Source organism: Marmota monax, unplaced genomic scaffold (genome assembly GCF_021218885.2).
Source record: "Marmota monax isolate L192 unplaced genomic scaffold, Marmota_monax_Labrador192_F-V1.1 WCK01_AAM20220418_F8-fsc00003, whole genome shotgun sequence".
NCBI lineage: Eukaryota > Metazoa > Chordata > Mammalia > Rodentia > Sciuridae > Marmota > Marmota monax.
In genome coordinates, this window is record NW_026694084.1 from 1,071,510 (window position 1) to 1,093,330 (window position 21,821).

The 21,821-nt window shown below is 34.7% G+C and overlaps 1 protein-coding gene across 3 annotated transcripts in view; it reads left to right on the forward strand.

Moving 5' to 3' along the window:
* Positions 1–19,749, forward strand: part of Slc26a7 (solute carrier family 26 member 7) — a 104,878-nt gene extending 85,129 nt beyond the window's left edge. For all 3 annotated transcript variants that reach the window (XM_046464990.2, XM_046464991.2, XM_058585608.1), the window contains 6 exons: positions 1,495–1,632; positions 5,306–5,354; positions 12,993–13,093; positions 17,770–17,824; positions 17,907–18,010; positions 19,046–19,749. In XM_046464990.2, coding sequence (XP_046320946.1) covers positions 1,495–1,632; positions 5,306–5,354; positions 12,993–13,093; positions 17,770–17,824; positions 17,907–18,010; positions 19,046–19,081 — 483 coding nt within the window. In that variant the 3' untranslated portion in view covers positions 19,082–19,749. The remainder of the gene's footprint in view (positions 1–1,494; positions 1,633–5,305; positions 5,355–12,992; positions 13,094–17,769; positions 17,825–17,906; positions 18,011–19,045) is intronic.
* The last annotated feature ends 2,072 nt before the right edge of the window (positions 19,750–21,821 follow it).

A 21,821-nucleotide genomic window follows, 5' to 3' on the forward strand; every position in this document is an offset into this window, starting at 1 on the left:
ATGATACTTTTCAGATGGTTCTTATAGTTAGCCTTCAGGTAATCCCTCACTTATCTTTTCATTCATACCACATGGAAATTTTAATTTTACTTAAATATTATACCACACTGGTTTCTTAACATTTTATGTCCAAACTAAGAGGGGAAGAAACTAAGTCTGAGCAAAATTTGAATATGAGTTGGTGGATGGAATAGCTAACACAAAATGAAATGATCTGTTATTCCTGTTACATTCATGTACTTTCCACACTTTATTCACTCAAAGCACCTATTCCTAATTTGGGAGATTTCTTTTGACTCAGCGAATTCAACTTCATTCACAATTTCTTTCCTGGGACAATGAATATCTCCATTTTTTAGCAAACGCATATTTTTTCATCTTATCTTAAAATAATAGACTGACACAATCTCACGTGAATTGTGGTGACTAGCTAGGACAAATATAAGAAATTCATGTTTTATTTTTGGATTCTAAGAAGTTGACTCTTGATTAAAACTTTGGCAGTTTAAGTTTTCTTGACTTATTTGTTGACAATCTCCTCATTAGCTAGAGTTAAATCAATAGTTTTTAGAAACTTTTGAGGTTATCTAGTTTAAACATGGATCTAATTTTAAAAGTGAGGAAATGTAAAGAGGTTAAATGAATTGTCCAAATGAATGTACCTAATCTTTTCTCTTTCATCTCTCTTCCTCCTGCATGCATGACCAATTTCTGCATCTTCTCTTCTATGTGAATTCTAAAGCCTGAAGTTAGTTGGTAAGGAGTTATCATGTCATAGAATTGACCATCCTGTGCATTTTTCCCAGAGTCACAGAGAGGACAGTTTCAGTTGCTCATCACTGAATGTGGCCAATTATACCTGGGCAGCTGGCCCAAACAGACACCTTTTTGTGTCAAAACGTTTCCTTCTTCAGTTCTGCATGTTTCAATGCATTGAAATGCTGCCCAAAGCAAATCTATATTCTGGACACCAACTGTCTGTCTCTTCCTTCCAATTAGGACTATCACTTATAAAGTCACACTTCAGCTAAAGAAAGTTCATGATATTTTTGAGATAAAGAACTGACAGTTGACCATTTAGAAGATATTTTCATTTTTGAAAAATATGGATGGTTAAGTACATTAATTTTAATGACAGATTGAATGGAAGAGGTAATTTGGGAAGATAGGTCTTCATGGCATTCTTTGTATATTCTAGTTTTTTTGGGTCCCAAAAGCCCAGTCAGTAGAAATAAGGGCCACTTTCTGAAAAGCTGCAGACTTGTATCATGTTATTAATGTTTCATAATAGAGAGGAAGTACATATTCTCCATAAGAAGTGTGATAGTGCATTAAATCTTCTAAACAAATTTTAATAATTAAAGTGATAGTTAAGAGATTGCTTCTACAATTGAGTGACATTTGGAGTTAAAAGATTTAGATTCATTGGGTATAGTTATTCCATTTTATTTAATTCAGAGTTCTAAACCTACTTTTTTTTTTCTTCTTTCAAAGGAAAGCCTGCAGCAGGTGAAAATTATCTCAATAAACAATCCACTTGTTTTTCTGAATGTGAAGAAATTTCATATGGATCTAATAAACATAATGCAAAAGGAAAATGCCAACAACCAGCCACTTGATGATATCAGTAAGGTAGGTAGGAACAGTGACTTTATGATTTGAATGTCATACTACAGGTAACTATACCTCATGACACTAGAATACATCTCATATAAAAATAATACATTATAAAAGTGTCTGCAATCCTCTCCCCTCAGCAAAACCTAATATCATATGATACTTTCAGATGGTTCTTATTGTTAGCCTTCAGGTAATCCCTCACTTGTCTTTTCATTCATTTACTGAGTGCATGTCTAATGAATATATGTATCAGATACTATAACCTCAAGAAGAATAAATAAGACAAGTCACTTAGTTCAAAGGAAGTTTTTTTTTTTGTTTTGTTTTGTTTTTGTGGTGCTGGGGATTGAACCCAAGGCCTTGTGCATGGGAGGCAAGCCACTCTACCAACTGAGCAATTTCCCCAGCCCTCAAAGAACTTTTTTTTTTTTTAACTGAGTTTCTAACAAAAATACAATTTGTTAGCTCTAACTCTTAAAGAAAGAATACAACAAATGGATTCAGAGAAGCACAAATTACTACCACTACTATGATAACATTATTATAAAATTCAGTCTTCTTTATTTCCATAAGTAATGTTCATTATCAGAGTTATTGAATCACATGTGCATTGGTAAAAGTTAATGCAAAGGAGCTATTTGTCATCATTTGAGTCTTGTAGGCCCCTGTAATATGAAGAGCCAGGACTTTGGAGCCAAACTCCCTGGGTTTACTACTAACTAGCTGTTGAACTTTAACTGAGTTACTGAACCTTTGTACTTCAATTTCCTCATCTATAAGCAAGATGATTAAATATGCAAAGCACTTAGAATAGTGCTTATCCTACTCAAAAACCCTACACTCTTAGCTACTATTATCAGGTCAGTTGATTGCACTTTTCATGAAGCTTCTCTTTTAAAAAATGTAGTTTTTAGTTGTAGTTGGACACAATACCTTTATTTACTTATTTATTTATTTTTATGTGGTTCTGAGGATTGAACCCTAACCCTCGCATGTGCTAGGTGAGTGCTCTACTGCTGAGCCACAACCCCAGTCCTCATGAAGCTTCTCTTGACTACTCCAGACCACAATGATATCTTCTTTCTCTTATGTCCTTGATTATGTGTTGTCTCTCAGTCATCCAGGTACTCCACACCACACCAAATTTCCCTTATTATTAGCATCTTGCATTACTGTGGCATATTTGTCATTATTGAAAAACAAATATTGATACAATTGGTTGATATAATTGACATAATAAACAAAAGTCCATGTTTTATTTACATCATCTTAGTTTACCTAATTTCCCTTTTTTATTACAGAATTCCATCCAAGGTAACACATTATATTTAGTTGTCATGCTTCCTTAGGCTCATCTTGTCTATTGCTTTTTTTAAAGACCTTGAAAGTTTTGAGTAGTATTGGCTAAATAGTTTATAGAATGCTCTTCTATTAGAATTTGTCCAGTGTTTTTCTCATAATAAGACTGGGGTTATGAGTTTGGAGGAGGAAATCTATAGCAGTAAAGGGTGATTACTTTATTGCAACCAATCAAAAGTACACAATATCAACATTATTTGTTACTGATGTTGACCTTGATCACCGAATGAGGTAATGTTTGCCTGAATTCTCCTATGTAAAGTCACTGTATTGTCACACTTTCTGTGCTGTATCTATGGAAGGAAGTCACTGTGTGTAGATCACAGATAAGGATTGTGGTTTGGAATCTACCTCCTTAAAGGTGGAGTATCTATGTAAATTATTTGAAATTATGCACAAAAATTTCAAGTAGGCAGTTTTAAGAGGAGGGAAAGGAAGTTCACACTTGTTGAATGTGTCTTGGGGCCAGTTCCTTTAATTGGGTTGACTATCATCACCAGCCACACCATGTAGATGACATTACTCGGATGCTACATAAAAGGAAGGTTGAGACTATGTTTCAGTCAGCTCTGTGTTGCTGTGACCAAAACACCTGACAAGAAAAACTTAAAAAAGGGAAAGTTAATTTGGGGCTCATGATTTCAGAGGTTCAGTTCATAGATGGCTGTTGGGCCCAAGGTGAGGCAGCATATCATGGAGGATGGACATGGTGGAGGAAAGCTCCTCCCTCAGACAGCAAGGAGGCAGGGATGTAGGAAGGGACTGTAATAATGTCCCCAGTGACCTACCTCTTCCAGCCACACTCCACCTACATACAATTATCACCCAGTCAGTCCATTCAATCTAGCATGGATTGATTAGGTAACAACTCTCATAATCCAATTCTTTCACCTGTGACTATTCTTGCATTAACACATAAGCTTTTGTGAAGACACCTCATATCTAAACCATAACAGACTGAGAAATGTGAAATAAGCTGATAGAAACTGTACTGCCGATATTTTACTCAGCAATGAAAGAGAATAAAATCATGGCATTTGCAGGTAAATGGATGGCTTTGGAGAAGATAATGCTAAGTGAAGTTAGCCAATCCACCAAAACAAATGCCAAATGTTTTCTCTGATATAAAGAGGCTGACTCATAATGGGGTAGGGAGGGGGAACATGGGAGGAACAGATGAATTCTAGATAGGGCAGTGATGGGAGGGAAAGGGAGGGGGCAGGGGATTAGCAAGGATGGTGGGATGTGATGGACATCATTATCCAAAGTACAAGTATGAAGACAGGAATTGGGTGTCAACATACTTTATATACAAACAGAGATATGAAAAATTGTAGTATATATGTGTAATAAGAATTGTAATGCATTCTGCTGTCATGTATTTTAAAAAATAAAATCACTTAAAAAGAAGAAACTGTACTGCTGATAACTACAAAGTAATACTCAAAATATATAAGCTGTATCATTGGGTATTCAGAAAGGAAAATAAAATTTCTCTAGTTTACCTTAAAAGTAAAAAATAATTTCACAACAGCAGCAGCATAAAGCAATGTTTGGAAGCCTCATTTGGAACTGGAAAGACATAGGCTTTGAGTCTAGCCCAGCTCTTAACACCTCTGTGAATTTAATCAAGTGTCATAACTTCCCTTATCTTTGACTCTCTCATGTGGAAAATGAGATTGAGGATGAAATGGTCAACATCAGGTCTTCAGTGTTCAGTAAGTACTGAAAAAATACCAGTTGCTATCATCCTCATTAATGAGAATAACAATAATACAGTGTTCAAGAAGTAGATAGCATGTGGTCTCATTAGGGGCATCAGATATTGTCAGAGAAGCTTCACTGAAGGATAGAGAGCCATTCTCCTTCTCCTTCTCTGGCATCTCCATAAATTAGGAATGTTTCTCAGGCATTTTCATGGATTTAACTTTTGTGTAACACAAAATGTCTGACACGTGGCTCTCTCTCTCTGAGAATGCGTGTTAATGAGGTTAATTTCTGTTGTGTATGCTACATGATAAACTCAAACAAATGTTTAATTTCTGACCCAAAATGGAAACAAACTAAGTTTTACAGCAAACATTCTAAAGAAGACAGTCTGACTTGATAACATCAATAATCCATGAACTAATATACCCTTAGAAGTCTTTTTCATCTTATAATTTCAAAGTTTATTGTATGCAGAATTCTGAAAACAAATCCTGTGAAGAATATTTTCTGGAGACTTTCTTTCACTGTAGATAAGAAATTATGTGTTATTTTTTCCCCCATGGACAGTGTCATTTTTTAATAACAATATTCTTCTTTGCATTTGTTTTCATTTCAGTGTGAACAAAACACGCTGCTGAATTCTCTATCCAATGGCAACTGCAATGGTGAGTGAGCTTTAGGTAAAAAGGAACTAAGTGTTTTGATTTTAATTTTTTATCTATTTTGGTTTTTTAAAAAATATTTTATTCTAATTTGTTATATATGACAGCAGAATGCATTAAATTTCATATTACATATGTAAAGTACAATTTTTCATATTTCTGCTTGTATACAGAGTATATTCACACCATTCGTTTCTTCACACCATTCATGTACATTCACTATGGATGTGTGAAAGATGAGAGTGTTTTTGGTATCCTGATCCAAAAGAAAATATAGTCAAATTCTTAGTAACCTATAATTTTACAAAAACTGATTCAGAAAGTTAAAGAAATTCCTATAAATTTTTCTGTAACTATTAAATAAATTAAATCATTACTTCAAAATCTTCACACAAAGAAAATTCCTTACCTCAGGGTCTTTACCAGTGAATTCTACTAATGGGGAAATATAGTGCAAGATTTTTCATAATAGCACTCTTTATTATCGTATAAAAAACTGGAAACAAGCAAAATATTTGTTAGTAGTACAATGGATAGAAAAAATACAGAATGCTTATATAATTGATTAAATATGTATTAAGTAATTATTATATTAAAGTATATATATATATTAAATATAGAATAGAATAGAACAGAAAAGAAATATGTGAATCAATTGCATCAATTCATGTCAACATGGATACAGTTTAAGTATTAGCTTCTCTGGTCTTTCCTAAATTCTCATGGCAAATTTGCAGTTTCCTGCCAGTGTTCTCAAAGAACTCTTCTAAAATATTGACATAGTGCTTACTTAATGATGGCTTTTTCAATGGTTTACTTTGCTGTTAAAGTGAAAACTTTTCAGGGAGTTCTCACCTCTGCCTCCCAGCACCTATTCCACTTTGCACAGAACAGTAGCTGATGAGAAAGTCACTTTGCTGTATCCTGTTGAAACGTTGGCACCCAGTGGCCCTTTACAGTGGTCAGAAGTAGTTGATGAGAATATTCCTCTGTCATTTTCATCCTCTCCTGTCTTTTGACACTCCAAAAACATCCTTAGTCCTCTTCTTTCTTATTCAGTCACACATCCTCCCCTTAATGTTTTACTTTAAATGCCAAGGCTAGGTTTATTGCTCTTGTTCTTGATTTTCCCCTCTCAATTTAATCTAGTAAGTCCCAAGTTTTCAATTCTGTAAATATTTCAACAGAATTGATGCAACCTATTTAAATAAGCTCTACAGCTTATCTATGCTTCATGTATTTTCATATGTATGTATATATACAAATATATACACATTTAAGTAATCATTTACCTATTCTTTTCTCAAAAGAATAGAGCTCTAAAAACATAATAATTATCTCAAAGTTGCCACAAGTGGCGTATTTATTTGCCAGTGTAAATTTTTATAGGCTGTCAACATCTGGGACAAAGGGACAATACGCATTTAGTCACTAAAACCTGTAACTCTTGGTTTCATTACATCTACATTTTCACTTTTGTGACTCTGATTCTGTCCTTAATTAAGTTCAGAAAGAATTAGTATAAATTTCATATTATTTTTTTTTCTGCTGTGAAACAAATGATGATTCTAAAGCTTTGAAGCATTCTAGCTGGGAGTAATAAGGATCCCAGGAGGGTGGCTACAGAGAAGTTGAGTTTGATTTGGAGCATGGTAAATTGAAGTTCATGGGAAGTCATGTCGGAGACATTCAGTGGGTTTTGGAGAATACAGAAAGGATCCGAAGCTGGGGGAGGCATGAACTGCATACAGCAATGAGCAAAGTAGAAGAGAATTAATCTTCTCAGGAGAAGATTCATAGTTGAACAGATGATAGAATAATCAAAAGATATGAAACAAGCCACATATATCATAAGATAGAAATTGTGGTAATTCTTTGAATGAAAATAACAATTGCTCATCTGTGGAGAAATCTTCTATTACTATGTTTAGTGGTTTGGGTCCCCACAACATTTTAGTCATCTTATGCTGATCTAAGAGGCACCCTGTTGAGGTCTCCATTAGTATTATGATTTGCCACTTTAGCCTCCACCTCCTGTTTATCTACTAAACAAACCCCAGTCCTCCTCCAGGTCTCAGCTCACACATCCCATTCCTTCATTCCTGCCATTGTTCACTCAGCAAATATTTCTCACATTTATTGAACATGCAGTAAATCTTGGGTGCAGTCATAGACCCTGCCTTTTCAAGGATGAAAAAAGAAGACATGTTTTTTTCCGTGTGGACCCTGAAGTCTAAACAAGGTCCTCCTCTCCTCCCACCCTCTTCTATTCCCTATGTTAGTTAGCTTTTTAGCACTGTGTCCAAAAACCTGACAAGAAAAAAACCCCAAACTTATTTTGGCTCATGGTTTCAGAGATTCCATCCATGGCTGGCCAATTCCACAGCTTTGGGACCAAGGTGAGGCAGAACATCATGGCGGGAGGGCATGGCAGAGGAAAGTTGCTGGATTTGTGTCAGCTAGGAAGCAGATAGAGCTTGAGTATAAGGAACTAGGGATAATATAATCCCCAGGAGCACACCCCAGTGACCTACTTCCTTCAGTCATGTCCTACCTGCCTATAATTACCACCCATTAATCCACTCGAATGGATTAATAGGCTGATCAAAATCATTTCACCTCTAAACAATCTTGAGTCTTCTCACACATGAGCTTTGGGGAGAAATCTTATAACCCAGTCCATAACACCACCCAAATCAACAGTTCTGGTGTATAAATTTCCTGCTGCTGTTGTAGCAAATAGTTGAGTTTAGTGGCTTAAAATAGCACAATTTATTATTTTACAGTTTGGGGCCACAGAAATCTGAAATGAATCTTAAGGACATAAAATCAAGGCTTTGACATGGCTATATTCCTTTGAGAGGCCCTAGAGTAGACTCCATTTTATTGTTCTTTTCAACTTCTTCTGGGCATCTGCCCCACCCTGCATTTTCAAGCCAACAGTGTGGAATCTTCAAATCTCTCTGACCTCTTCTTTTGTCACAGCATATGCTCTGACTATACCTCTTGCCTCCTTATGATTGCATTAGATCCACCTGGGCAATACAGGATTATCTGAAATCCCAACATCCTTAATTTAATCAAACCTGCAAAGCTACTTTTGCCTTACAAGGTAACCTATTCACAGGTCCTGAAGATTAGTTGTGAAGATGGAGGGGGTGGGGTGGGTTGTTCTGTCAACCATATAAGGTCTCCTGGGCTTCCTTAGCACTTTCTTTAATCTTTTTCAGCTTTCAAAACACTTAGAATTACCAGTTCAACTGACTGGTTTCCCTGTTTGTGAGTCCACTGAAGGTAGAGACCATCATCTCTCTTGTTCACTGTTGAACTCACGTTTCCTAAGATGGTACTTAGAGTAAGAACTCCAGAGCATCTATACTAAGTGACTACTTGAATGAACACATGAATGAATAATGAATGAAATGCTCAATAACATGTGCATGTTTTCCAAAGGTAGTGTTGTTGTTTGTCCTAAATATTTCTTGTCCCCTTATTTCTTGAGAAAATTAGAGATTTTCAAGAAATCTGCTTCTCAATAGTTAATTGATATCAACAGAAAATACTTAACTTTTAAAAAATTATGAGTGACTCACAGACTGTCAAGAATCTTTTGAAGTATATGAAAGGAACTTCTAAATTATGCAACTATGAATACTTTTTAATTAAAGGAGTTAATGAATATTCCACAGGAAAGAGCTGGCTTCCACAGTCTGGAGTTAATTGCCCACCCACACCTGATGGTTAATTTCTTTCTGAAATGTTTTTTTATTTTTTTTGTAGATAAAGCCTATCATTTACCACATCCCACATGGGTATAGATTAGTTGTCTCTCTGCACATGCTCCAAGCTTACCTCATTTTGCTTAAGGCAGGATATTAGCTGTGCATTCACTTTACTCTTTTCTGGGATGATGTGATTTTTATTGCACTAGTTGATTTACTTAGAAGCTTAGAACACAAGGTTATATCCATAAAATCAGCACAATTGCAGAACCTAGAGGATATTGTGTAAAAGGAAGAATTCACTTATTTTTAAGAAGATTTCAGAAATGTCCACTGTATTTTAATTTTCATTTGAGTGAATTGGTGGCTTAATCATTGAGATGTCTTTTTGCCTTTTTTATTTAGAAAAGACATCATGAATGGCTTCTTTTAAAATAGCAAAAACTTATCCACAACTATATGGCATGAGTCTTTTGTTTTGCTTTATTTTATTTTGTTTTTGTTTGGGATGGCCTGAAAAATATACACATATTTTGATCAAAAGAATTGCAGGGGTTGGGGTTGTAGCTCAGTGACAAAGCACTTGCTTAGAATGTGTGAGGCACTGGGTTTGATCCTGAGCACCACATAAAAATAAACAAATAAAATAAAGGCATTCTGTCCATCTACAGCTACAAAAGGAAAAAAGAAAAAAATGCAGAGAAGAAACTCAGATATAAAAATAAAAGACAAAGAAAGTAATGGCATGAACACACTCTGAGACAATGGAAGAGAAAATTTTATATCACTACTGATAAAGCCCAAACATTTACATGGTTCATAATCCATCACCACTTAAATTATGAAATAATTATAAGAAAAGAGAGAATGACAAGTACAATTTAGAAGTGAAATAAATGTGATAAGATAGAAAGAAAAAAACTTGTTTTAAAAAATATTTTCAATATCTTTTTATCAACAATAGCGAAACAAAAGACTCATGCCATATAGTTGTGGATAAGTATTTGCTATTTTAGATACAGTTATCAATCTCTCTAGATAAATACACAGATTTTTTTCACTGTAGTATTTTTAATGTTCAGAATGACAAATTTTTGGTCAACTAGTAATGGTTTTCCAAAATGCTGAGTTGATAAATACTTAGGTCTTATTTGACCTTAGTGGAAAAAGTAAACTGAAAAATCCTATCTGCCCTGCTATGGAATGGGATGATAGAACTCATGCCACAGGGGTATAAGCAACAATATTTGTAGTTTCTTTTAATAAAATTTATTGACTTTAAAAAAATCAAATATGACTTATATTGTTTCAATTGCAGTTTATTTTTACTAACCCTCTCTTATAAATATTATAATTATGCTTTCTAGTAAACAAGGAATAACACATTAGAAAAATTTGTTATTCACTAATTTTTATTTTTTAGGTCTAATTATTAAAGCTATTTTCCTTTAAAGGAATTTTTTGGACAAAGAATTTTAGATTGTACCTTATTTTGAAATATGTACTATTTGATGTCATTTGGTCAGAATATATTATAAAAAGTAGAAGATAGAAGGACTAATTTTGATATCAAATTATGTCATTATTGTCAATTTAAGATCTTTTGCCACATATTTCAGTGGTCTAAGCCATTTATTTAATCAAGGCTATATATTTTTTTAACTGGTGATTTTTTTTTATTAATGTTTAACAAGCATGCCCACCTCCAAGCATTGGTGTGCTGGAACATCTTTAACAAGCCAATTTTTGGAGTGGGGGACATGGGTGGTGCTGCACAGAAGCACTTATCTGTAACATTTGCCAACATTCCTATGCTGAAAATATCTACATAATCACTAATGTCAAGCCACCAATATGTTCTCATTGAACATGGAGTAGGGAAGATGTGTACGTGATCGGCATGAGCAAAGGAACCATATAAATTTCATTTTTAAAATGAGCATCTTAAAAAAAGGTCTACATCAAAAACCTACAGATACTTACACGATGTTTAACTGAGAGGTTTTTATACCCTCAAAATTTAATGAAATGTTTCTAAATTGCATAAAAATGTACTTATAACCCGACCAACACTCCACTGTTGAGTATTCTTTTCTTAGAGCAAGTATTTTGCTTTTTTTGTGACATCTCAGTTTTTTTTCCTGTCTGATAATGAGCAGGGCACATTATACCCAAGAGTATCAACAGGTCCCTGCAATAACAGAGGTAAGTCCTGTGTTTATTGAGACAAAGGGTGAAGGCTAACAATGCCACCACATAGCGGTCGGTGGATAAGCTAAGTTGTAGTGACTTTCAATTTTGTTTGAGGTTCTAATTTATCATTTTAGACCAATAGAAGCATAGCTTGAACCTGTAGTAACTGCTTAGCCCCTTCTTGCAGGAAAAACAGGGCAACAGAAGGCACAACTTCAATGCCTGGCCCAGAGTCTCCCCTCAGTACATGCTGGTTGAATGGGAGCAGGAGGAGTCTGAGATCTGAAGCTGTCATTAGTGTTTAATTAAAGCTGTCCATATGGTTGGGATGCTTACATCTCTGCATCATTTCCTTGAAGGCTGCTTTTCACATGAAGCCTTCCCCAATCACTCCAGTGAGACTTCTCCTTTTGTAAATTCTCATTCTTTTTCGTTTTATCATTTTTAATCATATGTCACTTCTGAACCAATCCTATCCTTGTCACTCAAGGATATTATAAGTTCCTTAAAGAAAGTAGGATCTCACTCATATTTGTTAGTACCCACTGTATTTTAAAAATGTCCTCAACATACTATATACTTTGTAGTTACTGATCAATTAATAAATACAAATACACATCCAAAGGTGAAATTTCAAAACAAATCACATACCTGAATACCACCTTTCAAATATGTTGAAATTTGCTTTGTATCATTTCTCCTTCTTCTAACAGTTACTGCCATATAAAAATTTTCATGTCTCTTTTATATTTTCTGTTCATCTGTTTTTCTCTCTAAGCAGTAGTTTTGTTTAAAACATTTTTCCCCTTGTATTTTTCTACAAATCAAGAAACAATCATATTCATATTTTTCTAGGGAAAAACCTTGAGAATTTTTACTGGCAAAATTATTCTAATTAAGAATTAATTTTTTCAGAGAATTTCATGATAATTATGAATTGGAATTTATCTCATAAACGTTGGCTGTTAATGCTGGGAATACATGAAGCCTACATGGTCTTCTCTGAGAGCTATGATACGTTTAGAGGGACCCCCAAGTAGGACTTGTCACCATTTAGAAATACCATCTCACATGAGGAAGCTGTGGCCTTGAGAATGTCAATCAAAAAAGAGGTCATAAACTCCCAAGTAGCATCTATTATTTCTTTCCTATCAAGTACATTCAGGGGCAAATTTAGGCAGTTTTACTGTGAAAATAAAGCTTACTTTTCAGGGTCTGTCATACAGGTCCCTTTAAAATTTGTGGGACAAGCCGCAGAAATGGATCTTTGACTTAAAGTGTGAATCCCAGATTGTGTAAACCTCAAGCATCACAAAACAGGGCTGTTCCTCTGGGCACACCCATCAAGGAAACTTGTGATATCATGGAAAGCATATCCTTAGAGGCCTCTGTTCTATCCTTGTTTAGTTCTAACTTGTTAGATATCTTTTCAAAATCATTTAAACTTGCCTACCCCATTTGTCTATCTGTGAAATGATACTGGTAATTAAACTACCCTGCCTTCTTCTCTTGAGTTATGTGATAATTATCTTAAATAACATCCTAACAATAAAATATCCAAGTTCAGAAATAATTAGTAATTAACTGAAAATGTAAAAATGAAGAGGCGTTTGGAATTATTATTTTTAAACAAGAGGTCACTATTGTCTTGACACCATTCAATGAAGTCAGCAGCAAAAACGTCTGTGAATATTCCCTAACTGAAGTCTCTGTTTTCTTCCTACAGAGGAAACTTCACAGTCAAGCTCTCACGACAAGTCAGCCTTAATCCTGGATTGCAGTGGCTTAACCTTTTTTGACTATTCTGGTGTCTCCATGCTGGTTGAGGTATTTACAGTCTGTGTCTGGATTGATTCCTTCCCTTCTCTTTAGTAACAGGGCCTTTTTAAAAATTATTGGTGCATATTAATTATACAGAATGGTAGGTTTCACCGTGGCATATACATACATATAACATATTTGAGTAACAGGATTTTTCATCAGCCATTCTCTCAGCTCCGTAGTCTGATATTCCTTCCCTTGAAGGGACATAAGACCTTGTACTTCACACCACTGAAGATTTGCTTTTAGGAGATCCCATTAAGCTTTTAGGTATGTACATGTGTGAGGATCAGAGATGGAGTATTTACTGGGTAGGTATAAAACATAGCCTTGAGATGTGGTGGGCATAGCACCTATAGCAGTTGGTGTGCAAGGTTTCCAAAAGAGTAAAAGTCCCCTACAGGACGCCGATTGCATGATCAAATGGTCTTGTTCTCTCACATGGTGGCCCAATACTATTCCTGGCCTCTCAAAAAGTGCCCCACTCAGGGGCTTTTCTCTATTCTCTTTGGCAATGATGCCTCCTCTATGCCATGATTTCCATGGCTTCTCCATGACCCACATGTGCAAAACACAAAGTCCATTGTTGAAAAGCCCCTTAACTCACAAAGCTCATTTCCACAGATGGGAGAACACTTAATTTTGTGAATTCAAGGAAATTAAAGACACTTCTGGCATTTGTTTTCTCTTTCTATTTTTGAAAAATAAATACTAAATCAACAAGGAATTCGCCCCCTTCCTTGCTTCCTTCAGTTCTTCCCCTCAGTATTCTAAATTGAAGATTGGGGTGGGACAACAGATTGAGGGTGGAAAAATCTCTATTCTCAGTCCTCCACTAGTGTCTGTGCACCAGTGTGGCTGGTCCCCTAGCAATCTTTATCTCCTTCATATCCAATCTTCTTATCTTCATATCTCCTGAGCAGCTTAGTATTAACTCAAAGCCTTAATCAAAATAACTGTGAAAGTTTCTAGAAAATTTTCTCTGCACATCTTTTTCCTTTCTATATTCTCTCTACCATCTGCCCTCCCTGAACTCCTGTTCTGTCTTCTCAATCCATGTAAGCAGCTCATTTTGCTTGGATCTCTCCAATCAACACCAAAGTGGATTTGGGAATCCGCTTTATGACAACAAGCTGAGCTCTGGAGGACTTGCCTCATTTGTCCTGCTGCTTTTAGGAGACTTGGTCCTAAACAACTGGAGGCCGATTGTCTAAATACAGTTGTTTATATGTTGTTGTCCAATTGTCTCCTTATTTGTGGAAGATGGGTTGGTCTCTCATTAGTTACTCATTATGGTTAAAAGTAGAAATCAGACATTAACTTTTTTTGGGGGGGAGGGTACTGGGGATTGAACTCAGGAGCACTCAGCCACTGAGCCATATCCCCAGCCCAATTTTATGTTTTATTCTATAGACAGGGTCTCACTGAGTTGGTTAGCACCTCGTTTTTGCTTAGGCTGGCATTGAACTCATAATCTTCCTGCCTCAGCCTCCAGAGCCACTGAGATTTCAGGTGTGTGCCACCACGCCCGGCCAGACATTGATTTTTAAAGTATTTGGATTTGTAGCTTTGACATTGTTTTACATTGTGAATTTTGATGGTTTTCTTGTGAGAATGCAAACCTGAGTCTCTATTCATTTGTATTTTAAATTGATTTTGAAATGTTGAACTTTTCAAAGTCAAGGAAGTACAGAGGTAAGCCGTCTTGTCACTTTTCTAGGCAGGAGCATGTGGAGGGAAAGCACTGGCTCTGCCATACACACTGAGGTGTCAATAGTCATGTCCCCTACCTGGATCTCAGTTGATTCCTTTGTAGAAATGAGGCAGTGATTTTGATTCTGGATTGGGCGATATATCAAGAAAATAAATAATACAAAACAATTGAAATTTAAATACTTCAGGTTTTAAATCTATTGGCTAGTTTTGGCAAATTACCCTTTTATACTTTTTTTCCTTCTTTTTTTTAACATAAAAGCTTTGTACAGTATACCAAATATTTTGTATTTTCTTGCAACTAAACCTGGATTGCAAACACATAGCCATTCTCCACTGGAAGGCTTTTTATGTTCGGCATTTTTTATTTACTTGTGTTTCCAAGGTCTTCAACTTTTATGCTTCAAGGTAATCTGGATGCTCCTTCGAAATGCATTTGTTTGAGTCCTAGTTCTGATCTAGAATATTCATTTAAACAACTCTGGATAATTCTAGGTGGCCAGGGATCATATTTTGAGAAACATGAGACTAGAATTGTTCTTTTACTTGGAAAGGCTGGTATGCATATTTTTTGATCAACTGCATTTTAAATTTGCTTCTGAAATTATTAGCTGCCCTCTCTAGACATTTAAAAACAAGACAGGATTATAAAAGAGGAGGAAGTTGTTACCTCTTCCCATTGAGTTTAGGTTGACAATTCAGAGGAATCCAAACAATCTAAGCACTGGGCATGTTGAAAAAGAACTTTTTTTTTTTTTTGGTTTTTCTTTTTCATTTATGGTTTTAAAATTTTATACCACCGAATGGTGAAATAAACCAACAGATGCAATCTATTTATTTAATTGTATTTATTTATTGTGGTACTGGGGATTGGACCCAGGTTATCATTCATGCTAGGCAAGCACTTGACCCATGAGCTTCATCCCCAGCCCAATTTATTTTTAAATTGGCAGAGAATAACATTTGCCCTTGGCTAGGTGTATATATATCTGTATATACAAAGCCGGTGGTTTTATATTAGTATTCCCTTTAAAAAAAATTTCTTATTACTATTTGATTCATTTCCTCATTATTTAAATAACATTATTATATACAATAGACAACTTAACATGGGTAGGATCAAATGTTTGTTTGCATTTCTAGGAACCAGTAGTAGAGGTATCCATTTCATCAAGTTATGAGATTTAGAATGGATATATAGCATATAAAGCACTTAAGAAGCTGGGTGTGTTGGCCCATGCCTGTAATCCTAGCAACTCAGGAGGCTTATGCAGGAGGACCTCAAGTTATACGCCAGCCTGGACAACTTAGCAAAACCCTGTCTTTAAATAAAAAGTAAAAAGGACTGGGAATATAGTTCAGTGGTAGAGTGTCCCTGGGTTCAATGTCCAATGCCAAAACAAACAAAAAAATCCACCTAATAAAATGTCTGCCAGTTGATAAGTACTCAATAATGTTAGCTTTTCATTTTCTAATTCTAACAAGTCATCTCATAAAGTACAACTAATATCATTCCAACTAATATTATTTCTTAGTTCCAGCTACCCTGGAAGAGAAGCCAGAGAAAAGAGCCACAGGACCTCTTTAGCCAGAGATGTTAACACTCCCTTGGTTAACACTTCTTGGTCACTTTACCATAAGGAACATTTCCCTGGAAGTTGTAGGTTGAAGGAAGTGGGATGACTTCTATTTATTCTTTTACTTGGGACACTAGAGAGGTCAGTGAACTGGAGATTATGTTTATCAGCATCAACAAACCACCCATAGCAATGTGTTTGTGCTCCACTGAGCTGAAGAAAAAGTCAAACACTGAGAGGTCACCTTGAATTAATTATTTTAACACAAGCAGGAGCCAATTATTCAATGTCAAAGTCTCAGTCCATATTTTATTTTCTTTTATGTTTCGTTTGATCATTTTTCCCCAAGTGATATAAATATTATTTCACAATTAGTCTTTCATAGAGAAAATTATTTGCTGCTGAAAGAATCTGAGGGACCTTTGGGATGTATTATATATACCCTTAGACTGTATTGCAAATGTAGATTTCTACACTTTTCATGAAAGATATATAACAATTATATAACCAAATTTATCCTCCTGAAACTAAAATGTCTAGATTTCCTGTCATTGAATTTCATGGTTGATTTTGTTTTGGATGAATTTAAGATCAAATATTTTCACAAATTGTGTCTTCTTGAGATGTTTTTGGAACTTAAGAGGCAAGACCATAAAGTATGCCAAGGAAATTAGTAAGGCTTTCTCATCTTGATAGACCTTTAAACATGGAAGTCCAGTTGGGTCCAAGGTCCATGTCTGTAATCTGAGAGTGGGAAGCCTGAACCAGAAGAATTGAAAGTTCCAGGCCAGCCTCAGCAAATAAGTTAGGTCCTAAAAAGATTAGTGAGCTATCTAAAAAAAAAAAAAAAAAGAACTGGAGATATAGCCCAATAGTAAAACGTCCCTGGGTTCAAATTCAATGCCAAAAAAAAAAAAAAAAAGTTGGAAAACCAAAATTGTGTGAATCATAGTAATATTCTCAATTTTTCATCCATGGGTGGAATTTATCCAGTCCATAGATATGCTAAATTATTGTAAAATATTAAAATATGCAGCAGGTCAGCAGGTTAATTTCACAAATGGGTTCTTGATTTACAATAAAAGTGGTTGAGAACAGTTTTATATCATTCTTACAGGAAAGGAAAGGTGATGTTTTGATTTTTATTCAATCAAGTTGAAAACGTAAGCAGCCAGACTTAATTGTAGTAAAGGTAGATGCCTCACTCATACCAACCTTAGTCTTTTAGATGCTTGCCAGTTTGTGACCAACTATGTAGCCATGTCTCCCTCTGGTGGTTAACTTCATAATTTTTTATTTATTTTTTTAAACAAGACACTCTCAATTCCTGTTTTATTCCTTCTTGCTAGCTATTCTGAATTAATTGTGGGTGTATTGTTTTAATTTTTCCAGGTTTACATGGACTGTAAGGACCAGAGTGTGGATGTATTGTTAGCCAATTGCACAGGTAAGAGGGTGTCCTTGGCTAACACTGAACATGATCCTTCTATTGCTTCATGTATCTTGGTATTTCCTTTGCTTTCTTGTAGCTTCCTTGATAAAAGCAATGAAGTACTATGGAAACTTAGACTCAGAGAAACCAATTTTTTTTGAATCAGTATCTGCTGCAATAAGTAACATCTATTCAAATAAGGTAAGTGGATAATACGAGCTTGCAAGAGTTGTAAAAAATATAGAATATAGAATTAAGGCTTTGCATTTTTCTGTGTGTGTGTGTGTGTGTTAGTTTTTTAACTCATCTAAAATCTATTAAAATCCCTCCAATCTCCACCTCAGAGTATCTGTAACAAAAAGTAATATTTCCATTCATCTTTGGGGGACAGTTATGAATAATTATTTAATAATTTGCATCTTACTACAATGTCACTACTTAGAGGATTTGGCCTTACCTATCAATTGCAAACTGTTTGCTTTAATGCTTCTTCTGGGATCTATTGTCCTAGAAGTTTGAATCCACCTCTGACAAATATAAAAACTCTAAATATAGCTTTCCAGTTTTTCTGCTCTGATGCTTTCCTCCAAGCTTATTAGAGTGCCATCTTTGGGAATATTATTTGCAGATTCTAGTGCTCCCATGATCTAAGGTATGAAAGTTACCTTCCAAATATCGGACTTTATGGCTTAGTTTTAAAACTGTTCCCAGCACTGAGACTTCCTGCACTTTTTCTGTGACTTTTGAATCATTTTGCCTTCCCTCATCCCTAGAACAGTATTTGGTGCCTAATAGAATCATCTTTATTTTATTTAGTTAGAAGAGTATGTATTTACAAAATAATAATATTTATTATGATGATTATCATCATCATCCCCATTATATACCTGACATATATTAAGTGCTTACCATCTTCTGGGTATATTCTAAAGGTTACAATCTATATTGTAAACTTGTCCCAACTTTAGAGGTAGATACTATTATTTAACATTTTTCAAAATGGGGAAACTGAAGGCCAAGGACATTATGCCATTTGTAAGTGGAAGAGCTGGTTTCAGAGTTAGCAGTCTGACCGTGGGTCTGGAGCTGTAAACTTCATACTCTCCTGCCTCATAGAATGTCCATTTTATTAGTGTGTCTAGATAGCTGGCTTCTCTTTCTACTGTTCTTTTACAATGGTACTGATTTAAGAGTTGAATAAGCAGTGTATGTTTATTTCTTCCTCTTCTATTTCAGAACTTCAACAAACTCGGTGACCACAGTGAGGTCTGAGCCCCATTTGTTGCAGTATGGATCTTGACTCTAGGAACTTCTCTGAAAAAGCCATGTACTGGCATTTTGCACATTTTTAAAAAAATTTTATTGTATCGATCCTGCATGTGATCTCCACTCCAATAAGTTGATGTGACTTTGTAACTGCATTACGTTGGTCAAGATTTGCCAAAAGTTTTTTTTTTTTTTTCCTAATCTTTTGTTAGTAAGGAAATTCACTTAGTTATTTTATTAAAAAATCACTATGCATTTAGCTTTAGTTTATAAAGGATAAACATGATTTTATTTCATTTTATTACAGCATTTTGTGTTGTTTTACTTCTATTTTGCTGTAAGCTTATCTTTAAAACTGAGAAATTTGGAATCCTTAGAAGTCATTTGTAAAAGTTCAGATCATCTGTAACTAATACACAAACCAACTTGGTAAATATGCCATTTTCCTGTACCTTCTATCCCCCAAAGCCATTTAAACACCAATAGGAATAAATCTTACTCTGTACAATAGGATATGAAATTCACAGAAATAAAGGAATCAGAAACAGATGACCAAAAAATGACAAATTGAAGTCATCGATCTCTATTTCCTTCAATGCACTCACTCCTGAAGTATTCAAGAATGTTTTAATATTTGGAAGAAAACTGGTATCCAAATAAAATCAAGTTCTTGACATTGGTCTGTTTTTGCTTTGAGTATTGGAAATGCTTAGAATTTTCACACAGAATGCTCCAAATTCCACATTCCCACCCTACAAGAAGCTCTGTTTTCTGTTTTAGTTTTATTTGAGCTAGGGAATGTGGAAGTACATTATATCTTTTCTTCACAAATATGATGTTTAGGTGAGAAAATGCCACCAGTAGAATTGCCATGTGCTCCTCCACTGTAAGATTAACTGTTGTACTTTTGACTTAGTTTAGAGAGACAGTCAATAAAATATATTTATCTATTCATATCCAGATAGATAGGTAGATGAATGGGGTCTACATAGAATGTTTTTTCCTTTTGATAGCTAAGAGCTTGGATATGATTATATATAGACTTACCAAACCAACCAGAAAACTGGCAAATACTAATGGCCAGGCTGAACAGGATAAACTAATGTTTTCATGCTTGTATATATATTGTGTGCAAGCACATAATTTCACATTTTTCTCTAACAAACTGATCTATCTAGGAAGAAATCTCATTTTCAAAATAGGCATAGATATACAATTATTATTTAGTCTTAATGGTGTTTTAACTATTCTAGAAACTACCAGTGTAAGAAAAAGCCAGGTATTTCACAAGTCTGACAAGCAGGTTGAAATAAAATGAAGACTGTCATGTATGTTCTTTCATGGGCTCTATAAGAGTCAATCCCAGCTCCTGTCAACTGGTTTGTAATGATCTCTAACAAATGTGTGGTAAATATTCAGATGATCCTTAATTTTAACATTAACTCTCAGGTAGGGTAACATAATAAAATGAAAGAATAATCAATGTTTTAATTATCATATGTATCCAAGCCATTTTAATTTTTATTGAATGAACTATAAAGAATAATCTTGGTCCCCCAAATAGACACAATCCTTTTGTTACTAGTTTTGATTGAAATAAACAAGGGTAACTCATATTCCCATCAAACACTGTTCCAGAGAAAGGTGGAGGCAGTAATTGGAGGTAAAATGTTCTTATTGAAAGGATTTTCACTCTGCTTTATCCAATTAAATAATTCCCATGGTTTGGTAGTAATATTCACCATTTCTAACCCACTGGTCACTGGCAGATAAACATGAGTCAAGGAAAGTCAAGAAAAGAAAATACATTTGACTGCATATAAATTGATATTTCACTATGCAACTTTAGCCTATAATTGAATTCATGCACTAGAAGCATTTTCTAATTTGTTAGAGATTATGGACCATGGATGACATTAAAATCATTATGTTAATCAATGAATAGTTGTTCCATCTTATTGTTAATGCTGACACCGTATTGTCTGAACAACTGCATTTGAATGCATTTCAATGTTTATAGTAGAAGTTTAATGGATAAAACTTTAAAGTCAGTATCTTGGGTATCAAATTCAAAGAAAAGGAAGACCAGACCATGAACTGCATGAAGTCCTTTACCCTAAGGTTTATCCCTCACACCAAGGACCCGATAGCTGATAACCTGGAGAAAGTCCCTTAAATTAAGGTCTCAGAGTCCAAAAGCTGAACATGAGTTTTAGACACATGAGAATTCTAAAGCATAAATGTCTATTTAAAAGCAGGAATTGACAACACAAGAACTGTAATATGGTCCCAATGCTAGATTGTTTCTGAATCACACTGAATTACTTTTATGGGATCATCTTATTTTTATATATGATAAACTACTTCCATATTACTTATTATGGTACAGTAAAATTGGAAAAAATTAAAATTGACCTATAAAAGTGTTAAGGACCTAGTATAGTGACATATATAAATTAAGTATAAAATATATAACCAGGAAAAGACTGTTAACATTACATTTATGCAAATTAAATGCCCTTAAATTTTTCCATTTGTCTTTCATTTTAAAGGTTATTTGCCCCGATTATATAATTCAAGTGTTATAAGGTTTAGCTTAAACTACTTTGTAGTAATTTATTTGACAGATATCTATTCTATAAATGCATAATGTAATGAGAAAAGAGATCTTTCTTTTTTAATGAAAACATTAATCTGTTAATACTCCACATGAATAATGCTTGACATTTAGTGGTACCAAAATATG